We start from the raw sequence: 21,648 nt of genomic DNA on the forward strand, positions 1-21,648 counted from the left end.
CGGTTTTCTGTGTCTGGCTTCCGTGTGCTGTGAACTTCGAATCGGAAAAAGTGATGTTTTTAACCGATGAAATAATGCCTTTGAAAGTGCTCAGCATAGTGCTAGCCCAGAGTAAGCAATACACAGATTACGGTTATTGTTTTGACCTTGGAGCTCTCACAGCCTCTGGAGATTCGGGTTTGTCATTTTCAAGGAAGGTTGCGGTCACAGCTGGTCTGGGGGCTCCAGCCACGCTCTGACAACCTCCGATTTCAAGCAGGAACCAACTGAATGTTCGCTAAACAAGTAAGTAAACCCTCCCCAGCGGCCCGGCTCGGGGGTCCCCCTAGCCGCGTCTGGGAGTGAGGAATCCGCTCCACGGCCCTCACCCAAGTCCAAGAGGCAAGGCTGACCCACAGCCACGTTCGCAGTCTAGCCCCGCCCGAAACAAGCCGATCTCAGCTCGGGGTGAGGCCGGCGACTGGAGCCGCACCCCGCAGCCGGCCTGGCGGGTCCCACCTCCGCCAGTGCTGCGATCACACCCCTTCCTGTGCAAAGCCACGCCCACACATCAAGGCTCCGCCCCTGTCAGCCGACGAGCCACGCCCACACCGCGCAGGTCCCGCCCCTCCACCCGCCCGGCCCCACCGCGAGCTCGGAGCCTGGTCCTCTCAGCGTCGGCGGGAGGCCACGTCCACTCCCGACGCTCTGAGGTCACCGACGGGGCCGAACTGCAGGGGGCGGAGGGACGGAGGGAAGATGGCGGCGGAGGCCGGATATTGGCGCCGCCTCCCCCAATCCCGGAGCCGGCGCAGATGAGGCGGCTCGGCTGGAGCCAGCGGCGCTTCGGAACCCGAGCCGGGGAGACCCTGGCGGTGGGGCCTGGCCCAGCTCTATGCCGGCGCCTCGGCTAGAGTGAGCGGCGGCGGCGGCGGCGGCGGCGGCGGCGGCAGCGGCGGTGGTGGCGGCGGCGGCGGCGGCGGCGGCGACGCCTCGCTCCTCCGCTTCTCTCCCGGTCGCTGTGAGTCCCCGCGGGCGGCGGGCGGCGGGGCCAGGATGGAGGACGTTAACTCCAACGTGAACGCCGACCAGGAGGTGCGGAAGCTGCAGGAACTGGTGAAGAAGCTGGAGAAGCAGAACGAGCAGCTGCGGAGCCGCTCGGGCGCCGTGCAGGGCGCAGGCCCGCTGGGCCCGGGCAGCCCGCTGCGGGCCGGGGTGTCGGCTCCCGGCTCCGGCGCGGCATCCCCTCGAGGTTACCCTTTGGGCCTCGGCGTCAAGTCCGGGGGCGGCGGGGCCGGGTCGGGCCCCAGGCGGACGAGCAGCGAGGAGCCGCGGGACGTCACCTGCTTGCTGGCGGCGGGCGAGGGCGGCTTGCTGGACGAGGTGGAGCCGCTGAGGCCCGAGGAACTGGAGCGCCTGTCAGGCTGGGAGGAGGAGGAGGAGAGCTGGTGAGCGGGCGCGGGGAGAGCGCGGGGCGCCGGGCAGGGCTGGGCGGGGACGGGCCGGGGCGGAGGAGCGGCGGGCCGGGGTCGCCCCGCTCGGTCGCCGCGCTTTGTGTGGCCGGATGGTCTCTCGGGGAGCTGGGACTCTGTGCGTTTCTTGCTCTGGCCGCGGGAATACAGCTGGAGTTGGGGATGTCAAGCGCGTGCAAGGAAAGGGGCAGGGAGCTAGTTCTTTAGGGGGTTCGAGGACCCTCGGGGTGCTCGGGGTGTCTGTGGTTGACACAGCTTCAGACAGTCTGATCGCCTGGGGGAGTCGGAGATGGAAAGCTGGCCTTGTCGGAAGGGCCCTGCCTTTGTGTGAAATACCGGCTTTGGGGTGTTTGGGATAGTGGGGAGAAGGGTCTGCTTGATGAGATCTCGTCGCCCGGCACGCTGGGCTGGAGGTGGGTAGGGCAGACCGGAGTCGTGGTCGTCGTCGTCGTCTGGGGTAAGTGTTTGGGACCAGAGATGGGTGTATTTCTGGTGGGTAAGGGGAGGCCGTGTGAATCAGCGCTCCCCCTTGGGGGATGGGGTGACGCTTTGTGTGCAGAGGGCAGAGGATGGTGTTGCTTTGTGTGACGAGGTGGATCCAGAGCCTCAGCTCTTTCTTTCTTTTTTCTTTTTAAGCAAGAATTGGGCCTGACAATTTTCAGAGCTGGGAAGTAAGAGTTATCAAACCTTTCATTTCCATATCATCTAGGGGCAGAGAAAGAGCCCTACCAAAAGTCTAAAACAAATTGCTTGCCTGATGAACTTGTGACCCATGCCTTGATATCACTTTTACTAATAGAAAACACATGGGAGGAAACTTTTACCCTCTTCATTTTATTGCCACTTAGTTAAAGATGTGTGTGGGAAATTATCTTTCTCTCTTGATTCATCCTTTTAACTTTTCGCTGAAATAGCCCTTCTCATCGTTAAAAAAGAAACTTACGACGTAGTGAATTCAAAGTCCTTTGTAGACCAATATTGCAGGCCTAGAGTTTTGAAGTGTTTTTGAGCTTTGCCTGGATCGTGCCCTGGCTTTGCCACTCACTGGTCATATGACCTTGGGAAAGCTACTTTGAGCTTCACTTCCCCCCCCCCCCCCATTTGATAGAGCAAATTGTAGTTCTATAGAGTTGTAAAGATTAAATAAAATAATCCATTGTGTACTTTTAGCTCTGGGACTGGCATAGAGTAAATTCTCTGACTAACGACTGTTACTTTTAAACCTACTTTCTTAAATCAAGAATATTTAGCGTGCTTATGTGAGCTGTGGGAGATTCTAAAGATTGGTGCTTGTTCAAAAGCCGTTATAGTCATGCTGAGAGCTAAGCAGTTGAACAAGATAGGATGTATGCAGTGAGTTGTTGGAAGACTGATGGGACAAAAAGGACTTAATTCCCCGAAGCTGGAAAGAAATAAAAGTCTAAACTATTTGGAACAAACTTTAAGGAGGAATTGGAGTTGGGATGGGGAGTGAGACCATCATTTTATGCTGTGACAACTATATGTGGGGTTTTTGTTTTTCTTCTTTCTCTGTTCCTGGGGCTTGAACTCAGAGCCAAAGTACTGTCCTTGAGTTTTTGTTTTGTTTTGTGTGCGTGTGTGTGTGCTCAAGGTTAGCACTCTTCCAGCTCTGTAACCAGTTTTTTGGTGATTAATTGGAGATAAGAGTCCGGCAGACTTTCCTGCCAAGGCTGGCTTTGAATGGTGATCCTCAGATCTCAGCCTCCTGAGTAGCTAGGATTACAGGTGTGAGCCACTAGGGCCTGGCTGTATTACAAGGAGGTATTTCTAACTCCTAGCTGGGAAGATGAATGGCAGAGGTGGTACTTAAGAATATATTATGTCAAACCTTTATGTTATTACCAAGTGATAACCAAGTATTATTAGAACTGAATGTGGTAATGACAGTTTTTCACATTAAGGGAAATCACATCCTACCAAAGGAATCCTTGGTATGTATGCACTTTAAAAGAACCTAGAATCATCCAAATATCATCACATGTCTCTTCCAAGTGATGATGATATTGATGCTCATAATAATAAGGATTAGCTGCACTCATCAGCCCATTTTAGATTATGTATTATTAGAACACATTGGCTCCACTTGGAGAAGCTGATTAAGTCTTTGGCTACTTTGGTTTCTAAGCATAGGATTTGTTAAAGAAAAACAAGTCATTTTAGTTACTGTGTCAGAAGTTTCTTTCAACAAGATAAGATTGCTCCTTACTGCTTTGACCTGGCTTCATGTTTTTTTTTTTTTTTTAATTTTATTTTTGTGATACTTGGGTTTTAACTCATGTCTTCTCACTTGATATTCAGGCTCTCTGTCAGTGGAGCTACACCCCTAGCTAGTCCATTTGATTTTAGGAATTTTTGGAATACGATCTTGATTTTTTTCCTGGACTAGCTATTTACATTTCCTGTGTAGCTAGGATGACAGGAATGTACTCCACTATTTTTTGAGATGGAGTCTTGTTAACTTTTGCTCTGACTATCCTTAAACCAAGATCCTTGCTTTCTCAGTTCCTCAGTAGTTAGGATTATAAGAATGTGCCATGGGGGCTGGGAAGGTGGCTCAGTGGTAGAGCGCTTGCCTTGCATGCCTGAGGCCCTGGGTTCGATTCCTCAGCACCACATAAGCAAAAAGAAAAAAGCTGGAAGTGGCGCTGTGTCTCAAGTGGTAGAGTGCTAGCCTTGAGCTGAAGAGCTGAGGGACAGTGCCCAGGCCCAGAGTTCAGGCCCCACAACCGGACCCAAAAAAAAAGAATGTGCCATGGAAGTTGGGTGCCAGTGGCTCATGCCCATCATCCTAGCTACTCAGGAGGCTGAGATCTGAGGATCATGGTTTGAAGCCAGCCTGAAGGAAAGTGTCTGAGACTTTTTATCTATAAACTGCTCTGAAGCCAGAAGTCATGCTGTGGCTCAAGCACTAGCCTTGAACACGCATACTGTCCTGGCTTCATATCTCAATATTATAGATGACTTAAGCTTTTTTCTTAAAAATTTGTGCACATTAAAACTTGAAGGGCTGGGAATGTTGAGATCCTGCACAAGGGAAAATTTCAGATAAATCATAGTTGGATAAATTATGTATTTATGGTATAAATTGAAGGCTATGAATGTCAGTGGCAGAAAGATTCATAACTGGCAATTTTTTTCTTAGCCAAAATTTACCTTCTATGCCTTCTAACCACTGTGCTTCTTTTTAATCTAGAGGAATATTTTGCTTCAGGTTTATATCTCACAAAATGTTGATAATACTAGTAGGTATTATGTGGAAAAATAACTAGGTTCTGGGGCAAAACTAATTTATTGAAAACTAGATTCAACAAAAAGTAACAGATACTGAACTTCTATGAGATGCTACTATGGATTAAACACACTAAAATTTATGGTTTGTTTCCTAAACTTAAGTTCTGTTGTTAAGGAACTAATATTGGAGATAGGAGTCTCACGGTCTCTTCTGCCCGGGCTGGCTTTGAACCGCGATCCTCAGATCTCAGCCTCCTGAGTAGCTAGGATTACAGGCGTGAGCCACCAGCACCCGGCTCTAATTAATACTTTATAAAATACTTAGGCAACTTTGACAAACTTTGGTGAGGGACCCAACTTCATTATATAAATTTTATTTCATAACTAGTACACACATGTGTATGAGTAACTGAAACCAAAGTGTCGTAAAACTATAGTTAATTGTACGATAAGTGATACACTAATATATTTTTCCTGTTCTATTTCATTAGGGAAAAAATGCTACCACTTGGTAAGTTGTCTTTGTGTCCCACCATGAATGGGATTATAACTCTCACTTTAAAAAAGAAGGTTCTAAAGTAACTCAGAAAAGTCTAGGGAAAGGATCTAACATTGTGTATCACAATATGTAAAGATGTGCCAGGCAGTTTACAAATATTTTGCATTTAGTTACATTTAATTTTTTATTTTTGGGGCTGGGAAGGTGGCTCAGTGGTAGAGCGCTTGCCTTGCATGCCTGAGGCCCTGGATTCAATTCATCAACACCACATAAGCAAAAAGAAAAAAGCAGAAGTGGCGCTGTGGCTCAAGTGGTAGAGTGCTAGCCTTGAGCTGAAGAGCTGAGAGACAGCGCCCAGGCCCAAAGCTGAGACCCCACGACTGGACCTCCCCCCAAAAAAACAACAAATTTTTTTATTTTTTGTCAGTTGTGGGGTTTGAACTCAGGGCCTGGGTGCTGTCCCTGGGCCTCTCTGTGCTCAGGGCTAGTGCTCTACCACTTGAGCACAGCCCCGCCTCCAGTTTTTGAGTGGTTAATTGGAGATCAGAGTCTCATGGGACTTTTCTGCCTAGGTAGGCTTTGAACCATGATCCTCAAATCTCAGCCTCCTGATATATATATAGATATACATAGATATTATAAGGTATATGTAATTTTTCACTTAAATAAACTTAATCTCTGTCTCAGCTTTAAATAACAAAGTAAATGATGGAACTAAGATTAGAATCCAGCTCTGTAGAGCAAACAATGCTGTTTCCACTGTCTCTTTATATATATATATATATATATATATATATATGTGTATTTATATATTTATATGTATGCCTTTTCCACATGAGTGGTTCCTTTAAATATTAGAAGACTGTTATTATGATGATACACTCTGAACATTCTCTTCTGCAGAGTAAATCCCAATGATTTCTTTTTTCTGTGTTTGTTTTTTTTTATTTTTTTGCCAGTCCTGAGGCTTGAACTCAGGGCCTAGGTACTATCCCTGAGCTTCTCTTGCTCAAAGCTAGCATTCTGCCACTTAAGCCACAGTGCTGCTTCTGGCTTTTTCTGTGTATGTGGTACTGAGGAATTGAACCCAGGGTTTGGCAAGCACTCTACCACTAAGCCACATTCCCAGCCCGTGTGTGTGTGTGTGTGTGTGTGTGTGTGTGTGTGTGTGTGTGTGTGTGTGTGTGTGTGTGTGTGTGTGTGTGTGTGTGTGTGTGTGTGTGTGTGTGTGTGTGTGTGTGTGTGTGTGTGTGTATGACAGGAAAGTTTATTAGGAAAGCAAAAGACTTTCAATAGATTGAAAGAGGGTCATCTCTTGTATGAGACTGACAATTATTATTACTAATTTTTTTTTGGTTGGTCTTGGGGTTCAAACTCTGGGCCTGGGCACTTCCCTGAGCTCTCACCTTAAGGCTAGTGCTCTATCACTTGAGCCACACCATCAGTTCCAGTTTTCTGGTGGTTAATTGGAGATAGTCTCTTGGACATTCCTGCCTGGGCTGGCTTTGAACCGCCATCCTCAGATCTCAGCCTCCTGAGTAGCTGGGATTACAGGTGTGAGCCACTGGCGTCCAGCTCTGGCAATGATTTTTATCCCATCAGATGTTGAAGTATAAGAAGCTTAGAGCCCTTAGTTTCATATTACTCTTTCAAATTTACTGGAGTTTTACTAAATTACATCTAATCCTAAGGCAGTGGTTTACTGGACTTGATAGGTGAGTTAAAGAGTGCTGGCAGCTCACACCTATAATCCTAGCTACTCAGAAAGCTGAGATCCAAGGAGGATTATAGTTTGAAGCTAGCTTGGGCAGGAAATTGTATCTAATTAACCATCATAAAGTCCAAAGTGGAGCTGTGGCTCAAGTTCTGGCCTTGAGCAAATAAGTTCAGGGATTCAGCCAGGCCCTGAGTTCAAACTCCAGGACTGTCAATGCACAAGGGTCTCTACACATACATGCACACATGGGTCTATTTTTTTCAGAAACATCATGCTGACCCAGCTTAGCCTGGAATGAAGCCTTTCATTAATCCTTTGGTGAAGAGAATACTCAAAACACCCATCTTATGACATTGATGGGCTACAGAGGCTAGTCACTTTTAAGTTGGAAAGTTTTAATTATAATATTCTCTCTTTGAGACCTTAGGATCTCATCCTCCACTTTAAGCTTCCCATTGCGTTTCCCCATCATTCATGGTAACTGTTCCTGTCATTTCCCATTCAAGGGCCCAAAACCCCTGCAATCTTTTAAGATTGGAAATTGAAGTCACTCTTTGGCTGATATGGGGCAGTGTAGACCTAGGTCAGGAGTCTCTTGTCCTTGCTGTCTGTCAGTGTGATTCCAGGTTGTGGTTGATCCCAGGTCCTCCTTTTGGGATCATGGTCAATAGTGGTTGTGTTTAAGGAAGAGCCACACTGCAGAAACAGAGCAACAGGTTGGGACCAGTAAGGCACAGCAGCAGAGAAAGACCTCTCACAAATGATTATAAGTAGGAACAATATAAACATTACTATTTTCTTTCTCCGTGTAAATGTAGAGACTGAGAGGACAGTAGATTATCGAAGGTTTTGATAGAATTAGACATTTCATTGATATTGCCCAAAGGAATGTAAACACATTTCGTTTTAATCAGAATGTACACATGGCCTTGTGTTGTGGTTACAATATGAAGAGCTATCTTGTTTTGAAGTATTGCATGTCTTGTTATTTTACCTCAGTGCTTAGTGGAGTTAGCCCTTAAGCTGAATCACTTGTGGTTTTGTATGCTGGAGATGAGAGGAAATAAATTTAGTTAAAATACTAGCAATATGAGTTCCAATAATGAGTAGCATCTGGGTTTTTCTTGGAGCTATAGAAATAGCAAATAATAGAAACGCAAGGGCTCAGCTTCCTGTCCGTAGGAAGGTAGACAGGCATAGGCATCAAGTTGGACAGGCATGGGCATCAAGTAGCCATGTTTTCAAAAAGATAGGCACAAGTGACTCTATCTGGATTCTCCTATACCCCCTCTTGTCTGAACAGTTTTCTACAAAACTGTTTCTTTATGGTCCTTTATAGTCAGGATGAGGTTTCTCCTTGTTGGGCTGATACACTCAGTGAGTCTGCTCCCATATTGCAGATGAGTGATAGGTCCATACCAAAAAGACCGTTTAGGATATAACTTCATAGTATATGATACACCATTTTCAAGTATACAAGTCAGTGACTTTAAGTATATTAATAAAGTCCTACAACTTTCAACACTAACTCTAGAACATTTTCCTCATTACCAAAGGAAACTCCAACCCATTAGCAGTAACTTCCTATTTTACCCTCTTCCTTGCTTTATCTACATTTTATAACTAGGAAAGTGCTTATTTCTTATTCATAAAATATTGCCTCAGATTGGGCATTAAATGTTCCAATTTCTTTGTGTTGGAGTACTATTCTATTGTGTGGATTTACCATATGCATTCATCAGTACATGGATATTTGGATTATCTTTTGGCTATGAGTAATGCTGCTATAGGTTTTCAGATGAACATACAGTTTTTTTTTTCTTTTTATTATTTTAAATTTTAATTGTCAAGGTGATGTGTACAGGGGTTACAGTTACATAAGTAAGGTAGTGAGTACTTTTTTTTTTTAAATTTAATTTTATTTTATTTGAGAGCATACTGTACAGAGGGGTTACAATTACATGGTCAGGATAATGCATACATTTCTTACCAAGCATTGCAGCCTCCTCCTTTGTTTACCCTTCACCTACAGTTTTTATTTTTTTTATTTTTATTTATTTATTTATTTTGGGGGGGGTCCGGTCGTGGGGTCTGAACTCTGGGCCTGGGCGCTGTCCCTCAGCTCTTCAGCTCAAGGCTAGCACTCTACCACTTGAGCCACAGCACCACTTCTGGCTTTTTTCTTTTTTCTGCTTATGTGGTGCTGAGGAATCGAACCCAGGGCCTCATGCATGCAAGGCAAGCACTCTACCACCTTCCCTGCCCCAGTTTTTATTTTTCTTGGGTATACTCCTGGTTGTGGAAATACTACAAGTAGTAATTCCATATATAACTTTTGAGAAATAACCAAACTGGTTTTGAAGTGGCTGTACCATATGTGTAATTCCATAAATGATGTACAAGGTTTCTGATTTTCTACATCTTTGTCAACATTTGTTATTAGACCCATCCCATTGTATTTTCATTTGAATTTTTTAATGACTAATAATATTGAGCACTTTTCCCTGTATTTTGTATATCCATTTGTATGTCTTTGGAGAAGCCAAATGCTTAAAAGTGGCGCCTATCACTATATCACAGTTATTTTTTCTTCTTTTTTTATTGAGATTAGATGATAATATAAATTTTACATATTTCACAGTATTGTGGAATAGTGATACTTAGTTAAAGTCACCAACATATTTTAACCTTCACAAGGGAAATTGTCATTATCATAGTCTATAAAGTTTGTGAATTCTGTGAGCTTTGACAATACAATTATTTCTTCCACATCAGGTGATATTTACATTTCTTTCCTTTTGCTTAGGGTAAGCTGTTCCCTCTTTCCTTCTTATTCCTCCCTTCCCATCACTGTCTTTGGGTTGCTTAGTTCATTTTCCTATGTCCAGTACAGCTGATGGCCACTCTGTTGTATGTTTTCCTGTTTCCCACTGATTCTGTGTCCTCCTAGCTTCCTTCCATTGCATGCATATATAGATACCATATATGTGGTCAATAACATGGAGTCGTCTAGCAATGATACAACAAAATGGGTGGCAGTCTTTTGTTTCTTGAGTCCTGTTTACTTTGTCATATCTCCTTGCATTTTGGCTTTAGTATCCACATGCCAGGGAGACCACGTGTCGTTTGTCTCTTCGTTATTGGCTTACCTCGCTCAAAATGATTTGCTCTAGTTCCATCCATTTCCCTGCAAATGCCATTATTTTGTCCTTTCTAATGGTTGCATAATATTCCCTTGTACTATATCACAATTATTATAATTACATCTTTTATTTGGATTAGGATTGAAATCAGCTCTTTAAAGTTTTATTTTTAGGACCTTGGTTCATTTAAAATTTTTATTTTATTTATTTACAATATAAAACTCTCCTTAATTAACCATCTTTAACAGTTTAGCAGCATTAACTAAATTAACATTTTTGTATAACCATTACCACCTTCATCTCTAGAGCTTTATTATCTTCCCAAACTGAAAATCTATAAGTATTAAACAATAACTTCCCATTCCCCTGGCCTCTGGCTCTGGCAGTCCCTGTTCTACTTTCAGTGTCTCTGAATTTGGGTAATCTAGGTACCTCACATAAATGGAATCATGTAATATTTGTCTTTTGATTGGCTTATTTCACTCAGCATAAAGTTTACTCATGTTGTAGGATATGACAAAATTTTCTTCTTTCTACTAATTTTCCATTGCATGTATATGTCACATTTTCATTATTCATTGATAGCCATTTGGATTGCTTCTATCCCTTGGCTGTTGTGAATAATGCTGAGAACATAGATGTACAAATGTGTTTTTATCCCTAATTATATTTTTTATAATACTTGTGCCTCACATCCGCTGGGCAAGTTCTCTACTGTTGAGTCATGTCCCCAGTTCTTTTTGAGAGAGAGAGAGAGAGACTGAGAGTGTGTGTCCTGGGGCTTCAATTCAGGGTTTGGTGCTCAAGGCTAACACTACCAGTTAAGCCACAACTCCACTTCTGGCTTTTTTGGTAGTGAACTGGAGAAGAGTCTCTTTGAACTCTGATCCTCAGATCTCAGTCTCCTGAGTAACTAACTGGTGTGAGCAACAGCTCACTGGCTTGTACAGGTTGGTAAATTTTGAGATAGGTCTAGCTTCCTTCTGCCTAGTAATATACCTGAACCAAGTTCTCCTTTTCATTTCCCGCTGTAACTGGATGGCAACCACCACCATGCCCAGCTAGTTCTATTGATAAGGAGTCTTGGACTTTTTTGCTTAGGCTGACCTGAAACCTCAGTCTTCCTGATCTCAGCCTTCCACATATCTAGGATGAGAAGCATGCATCAATGTACCCAGCTATTCATTAAGAAAGGGTCTTGTGAAGTTTTCTACTTGGGATGATCTTGAACCATGATCTTGTCAATATTAGCCTCCCCAGTAGTGCTTATACTTCTTTGCAGTATAAAGAAGTGGAATTGCTGGACTAAATGTTGATTCTATTTAATTTTTTGAGGAGCTGCCTTAACTGTTTTCTACAGTGGTTGCAAATAGAATGTTACTTTGTTGGTGGTGGTCAGAATTTTTTAATTTCTTATTTCTCCCTTTACTGTTACTTAAGACTTTAAATTATTGAGGAAAATGAAGAATCTCTTAGGGCTGGACATTGGTGGCTTATACCTGTAATCCTAGCTATTCAGGAGGCTGAGACCTGAGGATCATGATTCGGAGCCAGCCCAGGTAAAAAAAAGTCTCTTTAAGACTCATATCTCCATTAGCTAGGAGATGTAACTCAAGTGTTAGAGCTCCAACTTTGAAAAAGTCAAGGGAAAGCACAAGGCCTTAATTTCAAGCCACAGTAATGACACAGAAAGCAAATGGGCACTGATAGCTCACACCTGTAACCCTAGCTACTCAGGAGGCTGAAATCTGAGGATCATGGTTCAAAGCCAGCCCAGGCAGGAAAGTCCATGAGACTCTTCATCTCCAGTTAACCACCAGAAAACCTCAAGTGACATTGGCTTCAGTGGTAGAGAGCTCGCAATGAGCTGAAGAGCTGAGGGACATTGCCCAGACCCAGAGTTCAAGCCCCATGACCAACCAAAAAACAAACAAACATGGAATTCAAACAACAATGATATGCACCTATAGTCCCAACATTTTGGGAAAGAAGCAGGAGAATTGTTAAGAGTCCACTGGTTTTGGACTAACCTGAACAAAATTTTTAAAAAATGATCTTTGCAAATGTGGGGTGTGTGTGTGTGTGTGTGTGTGTGTGTGTGTGTGTGTGTGTGTGTGTGTGTGTGTGTGTGTGTGTGTGTGTGTGTGTGTGTGTGTGTGTAATGGAATTCTATGCCTCTATCAAAAAGAATGACACTGCTCCATTTGTTAGGAAATGGAAGGACTTGGAAAAAATTATATTACGTGAAGTAAGCCAGACCCAAAGAAACATAGGTCCCATGGTTTCCCTTATCTGCAGTAACTAGTATATGTCTAGGACAAGCAGAAGAGTTCAAAAGCTATGTACATATGACCATATAACCTGATGCTAAGTGAAATTAACCCCAAGATAGGGACACAAAAGATTTTATCTTTCTTGTTGTTCTTTTTAATGTACTTATAATGTACTAGGTGATTTTTTTTCTTCGTATGTTCTTCCCCCGTGGTACAAAAAAAAATGATCTTTGCTAAGAATGACACCGTTATTTGAGCATATTTTGTGTACTGAGTATTGTATGAAACATTTTAACTCATGTTAAATCATTTAATTTGCATAATTTTGAGTTATTTCCTGTTTTCATTGTAGTACAATATATATCATGCTAATCACTTTTTAAGGGTACTGCTTGGTAACATTAATAAATACATTCTTACAGAGCAATCATCACCATTTATTTTAGAACTTTTTGTCCCATTGAACTCTGTACTCATTAAGCAGTAACACTTTTATTTCTATTCTCATAATCCTCAGGCTCTAGAAACTACCATTCTACTTTCTGTGTCTATAAATTTGAATGTTCTAGGTACCCAGAGTAATCAAAATAATGGAAATAGATTCATACATCATTTGTCATTTTGTGTGGCTTATTTTATTTAGCTTATGTCTTCAAAGGTCATTCATTTTAAAAATATATTATTCCCATTTTATAATAAAGGAAGCTAAATGTAAATTCACATAACTAATAATGTAAAATTGAAATTCACCAAAAGTCTGAAAGTTATGTCTAATGAAGAGCACTTTGTTTCTATTTATTTAGCTATAGATATTTAATCTGAGGGAAAATACTATTTTTAAGTACTTAAAGGTTTGATTTTTAGCCTTAATGTGGGGTTTTTCTTAGAATAATTGGTATAAATTAAAAGCAGGAAAATTTTGAAATGAGTAATTTTGTAATATAGCCACTTTGGTTCCTAATCTTATCACAACTTGGGTGGATTAAGAAATGCCAAGGAGATTGGTAAAACATTACTCTGAGGGGTTTTATGGTGGCATTTTCAGAGATGATTTGGTCCTGAGGGTTTTGACCTAATAAATGGTTTTATCCCTTAATGGATTCATACTGTGATGGCGTTCTTAGGAGGTAGTAGTGGAGCCTTGGAGGAGGTAAGTCACCAGAAGTAGGTCCTTGGGAACAGTATCTTGCCCTGGCCTCTTTCTTCCCTGCCTTTCTCTGCTTCCTGTCTCCATGAGGTAAACAGCTCTCTACAACTACTTACTCCCACTACCTGGATATTTTGCCTTAAGTATATGTGCCAGGTACCTGTCAGAACTGACCCATCTGGAACTGTGAGCCAAAATAAATCTTTTTTCCTTTCACTTATTAAAAATCAGTCATTTGTCACAGAAATGAGAAAGCTAGTAAGCTGTTCTGAAATGGTATGAAACACATTTTTAAAAAATTCTAGACTGCCGCGTGGGTCTGTGGCAAGGGATATTGACAAAGAAATAGAAAGTTGAAATAGAGGACTTCTAAGTACTCCTTTAATTCTATACTCCAGTGGTTAAAACATTGCAATCTAGTGGGAGCATAGATACTTTCAAGGCAAAATTAACATTAAGCTTAAATATCTGAGAGGTCTTTTTTTTTTTTAAATACATGTGTTTTTTCCAAATCTTCTCCTGTTACTATACATTAGTTGTACAAGGGTGGGGTTCATGGTGACATTCCCACATAGAGATACAACGTATCATAGTAATCAGTATGACATTCCCATCATTCTCCCTCACCGGTCTTCCCCTTCCCCAAAATGACTTCCTCCTGTTCCATTTTCAATCAAATCATTTCCATTCACCCTCCTCCTTAGGTCAGCCCCTACCCACTTGTATTCATCTCTTCAACAGAGCCTATTTCTCTGTCTTCATCTCCTATTGATAAATAGCTTTCACTGAGATTGATTATACCACATACATATATAGTTAAAATGGGTTAGAAAATTATTCACCTCCATCCTTCATTCTTCCCCTTCCCCTTTTCTCTTTATTCTCCTAAACAGTCCCTCAGTCAGTATGTAGGCAGTACACACACACACATGCATTTCTATGAGTATGTAAGTATTAGCTTCCACATTGGAACGAAAACAAACAAAATTTGGCTTTTTTTTTTTTTTTAATTCAAGGCTAGGCTCTCTGTCTCTTAAGTCACAACTCCAGGCTTTTTGGTGGTCAGAGATAAGAACCTCACAGACTTTCTGTCTGAGCTGGCTTTGAACCCTGATCCTCAGATCTCAGCCTCCTGAGTTGCTAGGATTACAGGTGTGAGCCACCAGCACCTGGCTCAAAATTTGGTTTTGAGCTTATCTGACTAAAGCTGATATCCTTCATTTCTGCCTATTTTCATGCAAATGATATGATTTCATTGTTTTACAACTATTTTTAATAGTCCATGGTATATCTATCTTTATCCATTCTATTTTTTATCCATCTGTTTTTGGTCATCTTAGTTACATGTTTGGCTATTGTGAGCAGAGCTACAATAAACATAGGTATGCAGTTTATCTTTCTTGTAAATTGATTTAAATCCTTCAGGTATATGGCCAGTAGTGGTATGGTAGGGTCATAGGTTAGGACTGTTTTTATTTTTTAATTACCTCCATACTGATTTCCATTGTTGCACTAATTTATATTTCATCAACCACAGTGGATGAAGGTTGCTTTTTCTTAATATCCTCACCAGCATTCTTTGTTTGCTTTTTGAAGGATGCCATTCTAACTAGAGTTAGATAGAATTTTGGTGTGGTTTCAATTTGCATTAAGGATAATAAACATTTTTTTCATGTGTATAGCCATGTGTGTTTTCTTTTTTTTCATATTTGTATTTCTGTTCAGTTTACTTGCTCATGAATTGTTCTCTTGCTATTTAATATGAGGACTTTATTATGAATATTAATCCTTTATTTTCTGATTAGCTGAAGATTTGTGTGTAGGTTCAAATACCTGTCTCAATTGCTAGAAACTCTTTAGTTTGTTGTAGTTAGTTCTATTTGTCAATTTGTGTTCTAATTTACTAGGTAACTGGAGTCTTATTCAGAAAATATTTACCAGTGCTTATAACTTCCAGGGTTTTCCTCTAGTAGATTTGAAGTTGAGTTCTTTGATCCATTTGGAGTTGATGTTTGTATGAGTCAAGCTTCAGTTTGTTGCAAATGGACACCCAGTTTTCCTTGTACTTTTTGTTGAAGAAGCTGACCTTCCTTCAATGTATGTTTTTGGCCTCTTTGTTGGCTATTAGATAGCTATAGGTGTGTAATTGTATTCCTTTGGTGATTGGGTCTGTTGCATTATTTTGTGCTAGCACCAAGCTGTTTTGGGATCTGTAGTGTAATTCTGAGTAAAGTATTATGATGCCTCCAGCATTGCTCTTTTTACAGTATTCATTATTGCTTTTGCTATTCAGGGTCTTTTATATTTCCATATAAAGTTTCCATTTTTTTTCTATTTCTGTAAAAAATGACGTTATGTCTCTGATGGGAATTGAATTTATTCTATAGATTGTTTTCCACAGTGTGACCACACAATATTAATTCTGCCAATCAATGAATATGGGAGAACTTTACACTTTTCCTTTTATTTTATTTTTTATTTTTATTTTTTTTGAGTCCGGTCGTGGGGCCTGAACTCTGGGCCTGGGCGCTGTCCCTCAGCTCTTCAACTCAAGGCTAGCACTCTACCACTTGAGCCACAGCACCACTTCCGGCTTTTTTCTTTTTTTGCTTATGTGGTACTGAGGAATTGAACCCAGAGCCTCTGGCATACAAGGCAAGTGCTCTACCACTGAGCCACCTTCCCAGCCCCTCCTTTTATTTTATTAATCTTATGTGGTACCAAAGAATCGAACCTAGGGCCTCATGCATGCTAGGAAAGCACTTTACCACTAAGCCACATTCCTTGCCCAAGGATTTACACTTTTGAGTGTCTTCTTCAACTTCTTCTTTTATTTTTTTTTCTGCTGGTCCAGGGGCTTGAACTCAAGGACTGAGCACTCTCCTGAGCCTCTGTGCTCAGGCTAGTGATCTACCACTTGAGCCATAGAGCCACTTTTGGCTTTTCTGAGTAGTTTATTGCAGATAAGTTTCATGGACTTTCTGCTTTGAACCACTATCCTTAGATCTCAGAATAGCTAGGATTACAGGTGTGAGCCATTGGTGTCCATCCAGCATGTGCGCTCTCTCTCTCTCTCTCTCTCTCTCTCTCTCACTCTCTCTCTCTCTCTCCCTCCCTCTCTCCCCTCCCTCTCCATCTCCCCCCATAACCCCTCCCTCCCACCCCTTTCCTTCTCCTCTTCCTCCCTCTCCTCTCCTCCATCCCCCTCTCCCCACTGTCCCTCCCTCCCCTTTCTCTCCCCCTGTCCCCTTTTAGTCTTTCTCTTTCTCCCTCCCTCACTCTCCCTATCTCTCTCTACTTCTTTATTCAAAGTTTTATAGTTTTTATTGTAGAGGTCTTTCACTTCCCTGGATAAGCTAATGCCTAAGTATTTTACTGTTTTTGTTTTGAGTCTGTCGTGAATGAAATAATTTTTTTCAATTTCTTTCTCAAACTTCATTATTTGCATACAGAAAAGCTACTTATTTTTGCATGTTGATTTTATATGCTGCTACATATTCTAAAGTATTTATTAGTATTAGAAGTTTTTTGGTGCAGCCTGTAGGGAGTTGTAAATGTAGGATAGTATTGTCTGCATATAGGGATAATTTGACTTCCTTCCTTGTATGAATCTCTTTTATTTCTTCTTTGGGGCCCTACAAATTATAGTGCCATATGGAGTAAGAATGGGAAAACTAGAAACCCTTGTCCTTTTACTGACTTTAGGGGAATGATTTTGGTTATTTTCCATTTAATATGATGGTGGCTATAGGTTTGTCATATATAGCCTTCTATTCCTAGTTTGGTTAGAGCTTTTGTTGTAAAAAGGATACTGAATTTTGTGAAAGCCTTTTTCTGCAGAGAGAGAGAGAGAGAGAGAGAGAGAGAGTGTACACCAGTATAGGGGCTTGAACTCGGCCTGAGTTGCTGGTCCTTAGGTTTTTCACTCAAGACTGGTGCATCTATAAATTGAGACACAGCTCTACTTCTGGCTTTTTGATGGTTAGTTGGAGATAAAACTCTTGTAGGTTTTTCTGCCTGATTTTTCTTGAAACCCCAATCCTCAGATCTCAGTTTCCTGAATAACTAGGAGAACAGGTATGAGCCACCAGTGCCTAGCTTTTGTCTGCATTATTGAGGTGATCATGTCTGACATTCGTTCATGATCAATTTATGGTGATAGCTTACATTTACTTATGTATATTAAACCATCTTTACATCCCTAAGATGAAACCAGTTTCATTGTGGTGTATTATCTCTTTAATGTGTTGTTGAATTCAATTTGCAAGAATTTTATTGAGAATTGGCCATTTTATTGTCTGTCTGATTTTGGAATGAGTGTAATACTTGCTTCCTGAATGAGTTTGGTAGCATATTTCCCTTTTATTACATAGAATAGTGTAAGGAATATTGGTAATCGTTTTTTGTTTGTCTTTTTTAAGATCTAATAGAATTTGACAATGATTCCTTCTGATAGGAAAGAGACAAACCTGTTTGCACCAGAAAACACTTCTTTCTGGTCTAATTTGATTAGTATAAAAGATGAAGTTATAAACATCTAATGAATTCTACTGAAACCTTCTTAATTTGAAGTCATCACACTTAGAATTAAGTAACTTTTTAACATTTTTATATGGAGTCATACATGAAATAATTATTAATAACTAACAAAATGTGAAGTAATCCTATGAAATACTATGAAATAGGAAATTTAAGAATACTTCTCTCTTTTGCTCGCCCTTTACCCTTTGATATAGCTTTTAGGAGCTTTAAAATGCCATCCCTTTCTCCTTTTCTAAACCTAGTTTTATAAAATACCATCCCTTATTTCTTTTCTAAAAGTAGTTTCTTAATGCTTTACATTAATTTACTAAGGACTTATAGTCTGCTTTTCTCAAATATCTCAATGTTTGAAAAGCATAAATAATAGGGGCTGGGAAGGGGGCTCAGTGGTAGAGCACTTGCCTTGCATGCCTGAGACCCTGGTTTTGATTCCTCAGCACCACATAAGCAAAAAGCCGGAAGTGGTGCTGTGGCTCAAGTGGTAGAGGGCTAGCCTTGAGCTGAAGAGCTGAGGGACAGACCCAGGCCTAGAGTTCAAGCCCCACGACCAGACCCCCTCTCCCCCCGAAAAAAAAAAAAAGAAAAGCATACATAATACTAATTTGTGTGTGTGGATTTGTGGTGGGATGTGAGTTAGTAAGTAGAGAAACAGAGTATTTCGCTCCGCTTAACTCCTAGACTACGAGTTATGATGTAAGTGGCTACACTAGGAAGTCAGTAAAGTACTACTAAAACAGAGCAAATTGCTATGAGGACAGATTTTCCTAAAGTTCTATTTGTAGGAGTAAATGACAAAATTAAAACATATTTTTAAAGTTCCTCATTTGTGTTCATATAGTGTTTGAGAATCAGGTTGATAAGGACTTACTAGAGTTTCATTTTCTTCTTGTGAAATAAATAAACATGGGTGACTTTAAGTGTACTCCATCACTTTCACAAGCCCCTCAACTTCAATATATCCGTAAATATCTCTACTTTATGATCATGCTTAATAATGAATGTTACCCCTTCTTTTGTTTCATTTTCTTCCAGGCTGTATTCATCACCAAAGAAAAAACTTACACCAATGCAGAAATCAGTTAGTCCATTAGTTTGGTGCAGGCAAGTTTTGGATTACCCAAGTCCTGATGTTGAATGTGCTAAGAAGTCTCTTATCCACAAACTTGATCAAACTATGTCAGGTATGTCTATAATTTTAGTTATGAATTCATCTCTTTGTTTAGTCAAAAACAAATATTGCTGAGCCACTGGTGGCTTATGTCTGTAATTCTACCTACTTAGGAAACTGAGATCTGAGAATTGAGGTTCAAAGCCAGGCAGGCAGTTAAATCCAAAAGACGTATCTCCATTCAACCGGCACAAAGCTAGAAGTGGAGCTATGATTCAAGTGGTAGAATGCCAGCTTTGAGGGGGAAAGCCAAGAAAGAGCACAAGGCCTTAAGTTCAAGCCCCAGTACTGGCGCCAAAAAAACAAAACAGAAAGACCAGAAATAGTGTGTAATGCATACTTACTGAGACAGTTCCTTGCTTGGAAGCATTTTCTTCTGTTTTTGTTTTTTTCTGCCAGCCTGGGGTTTGCACTCAGAGCTTGGGCACTGTTCCTGAGCTTCTCTGTGCTGATGGCTATCACTCTACCACTTGAGTCACAGCACCACTTCCGGTCTTCTGTTGGTTAATTGGACATAAGAATCTTTGGGGGGCTGGGAAGGTGGCTCAGTGGTAGAGCACTTGCCTTGCATGCATGAGGCCCTGGGTTCGATTCCTCAGCACCACATAAGCAAAAAAAAAAAAAACGGGAAGTGGCGCTATGGCTCAAGTGGTAGAGCGCTAGCCTTGAGCTGAAGAGCTGAGGGACAGCACCCAGGCCCAGAGTTCAGGCCCCACAACCGGACCCCAAAAAAAAGAATCTTTGGGCCTTTCCTGCCAGGGCTGGCTTTGAACCTCAGCCTTCTAAGTAGCTAGGATTATAGTCGTGAGCCACTGGCACCTGGCTTAATAGTATTTTTAATCGCATTTTTACTTAGTCTCCTCCTAAAGAATAATATAAATAGGAATTTGTGTAAATTTTTAAATATAGGTTTTCCATACAGTTTTATCAAAAGTCATCGTCTAAAGTCATCCTACTTATTACAAGTTGGTGATTCTCTCAAGTAGAAAAACTGAAATGCCAAAGAGACCTCTTTACTCTGGTACTTAATTGGTGTTTGAATCTTTACATTATTTAGCTTTTTTTAAACTCAATTTCACCTTTTTTTTTTTGTCGTGGGGCTTGAACTCTGGGCATGGGCGCTGTCCTTGTGTTCTTCAGCTCAAGGCTAGCCTAGCGCTCTACCGCTTGAGCCACAGCGCCACTTCCGGCTTTTTTGCTTATGTGGTGCTGAGGAATCGAACCCAGGGTCTCATGCATGCAAGGCAAGCGCTCTACCACTGAGCCACCTTCCCAGCCCCTAACTCAATTTTCATATGAGAATGATGAACCTTAAAGGTGTTGTACAGGGGTTTTTGTGTTTTTTGGGGGGGTGTGCATGCCAGTGTCCTCAAAGCTAATGTTCCACTACTTTGAGCCACAGAGCCATCTCAGACTTTTTTATAGTTAATTGGAGACAAGAGTCTCATGGACTTTCCTGCCCAGACTGGCTTTGAATCTCAGATCTCAGCCTCCTGGGTAGCTAGGCTTAAGCCACTGATGCCCAGCAAATGATAATGTATTATGAAGAACGTAGTTTGTTTCCTGGCTTACAATAGTTACCTAATAAATTTATTCATTTTCTTCCCTCTTAACACTGTTTTCCTCTTAACACTTTAGATTTAAATTGCTTTTTTAAAAAAATAGTATTTACAAAGCTGGCAAAAAATACGTTTATAGTTATTGGTGACTTTTGGTGTAGCATGCCAGTCGATATTATGGACAGTATTGACCTTTCCTTAGCGTTTTTCTTGATCTCTTTTAATATTCTCCATTTTGTTAGTTTTGGTAGTACTAGGTTTGAACTCAGTCTTGTGCTTGCTAGACAGGTTCTTTACCACTTGAGTCATTCCTTTATCCCATTTCTTCATTTTTGTTGTTGTTGGTGGCAGTGGTCATTGTTATTGAATTTGGGGCCTGGGCACTGTCTCTGAGCTCTTTGACTCAAAGCCAACATTATACCACTTAGAGCCACAGTTTCACCTCCTGTTTTCTGATGGTTAATTGGAGATAAGAGTCTCATAGACTTTCCTGAACCACATTCTCAGATCTCAGCCGTCTGAGAAGCTAGGATTACAGACATGAGCCACTAGCGCCCAGCTGAATTGGTTATTTTTAAGGAAGAGTTTCACTTCATGCCTGGAGCCAACTTGGACTGTGATCCTCCTATTTGTGTTTATTGCTATATTGCCAGGGATGAGAATCACATACATGACACTACCAGGAACCATTGGTTGAAATGGAGTCTTTCAACTTTCTTTTTGTCTGGGTAGCTTCAGACCTCAACTCCCACCCCTCCTCTTCTCTGCCTCTTGAGTAGCTAGAATTGCAGTCTTGAACAACTACAAGGGTCACTTTATGAAATATGCAAGTGGTAAAGGACTGATTCATGATTAGTAATTCTGAGTAAGATTTGTTTTTTGTTTTATGCTGTATAT

General features: G+C 41.3%; 1 protein-coding gene across 3 annotated transcripts in view; it reads left to right on the forward strand.

Moving 5' to 3' along the window:
* The first annotated feature begins 676 nt into the window (after positions 1 to 676).
* Slain2 (SLAIN motif family member 2) overlaps positions 677 to 21,648 on the forward strand; it is a 57,086-nt gene continuing 36,114 nt past the window's right edge. For 2 of the 3 annotated variants that reach the window (XM_042678068.1, XM_042678069.1), the window contains exons 1-2: positions 678 to 1,427; positions 19,057 to 19,205. In XM_042678068.1, the coding sequence (XP_042534002.1) occupies positions 1,036 to 1,427; positions 19,057 to 19,205 (541 nt within the window). In that variant the 5' untranslated portion in view covers positions 678 to 1,035. Of the gene's footprint in view, positions 1,428 to 19,056; positions 19,206 to 21,648 lie in introns of all 3 variants that reach the window. The other variant, XM_042678070.1, reaches the window with a different exon arrangement.

The sequence above is a fragment of the Dipodomys spectabilis genome, unplaced genomic scaffold (genome assembly GCF_019054845.1).
Source record: "Dipodomys spectabilis isolate Male_0828 unplaced genomic scaffold, ASM1905484v1 ptg000043l, whole genome shotgun sequence".
Classification (NCBI taxonomy): Eukaryota; Metazoa; Chordata; class Mammalia; order Rodentia; family Heteromyidae; genus Dipodomys; species Dipodomys spectabilis.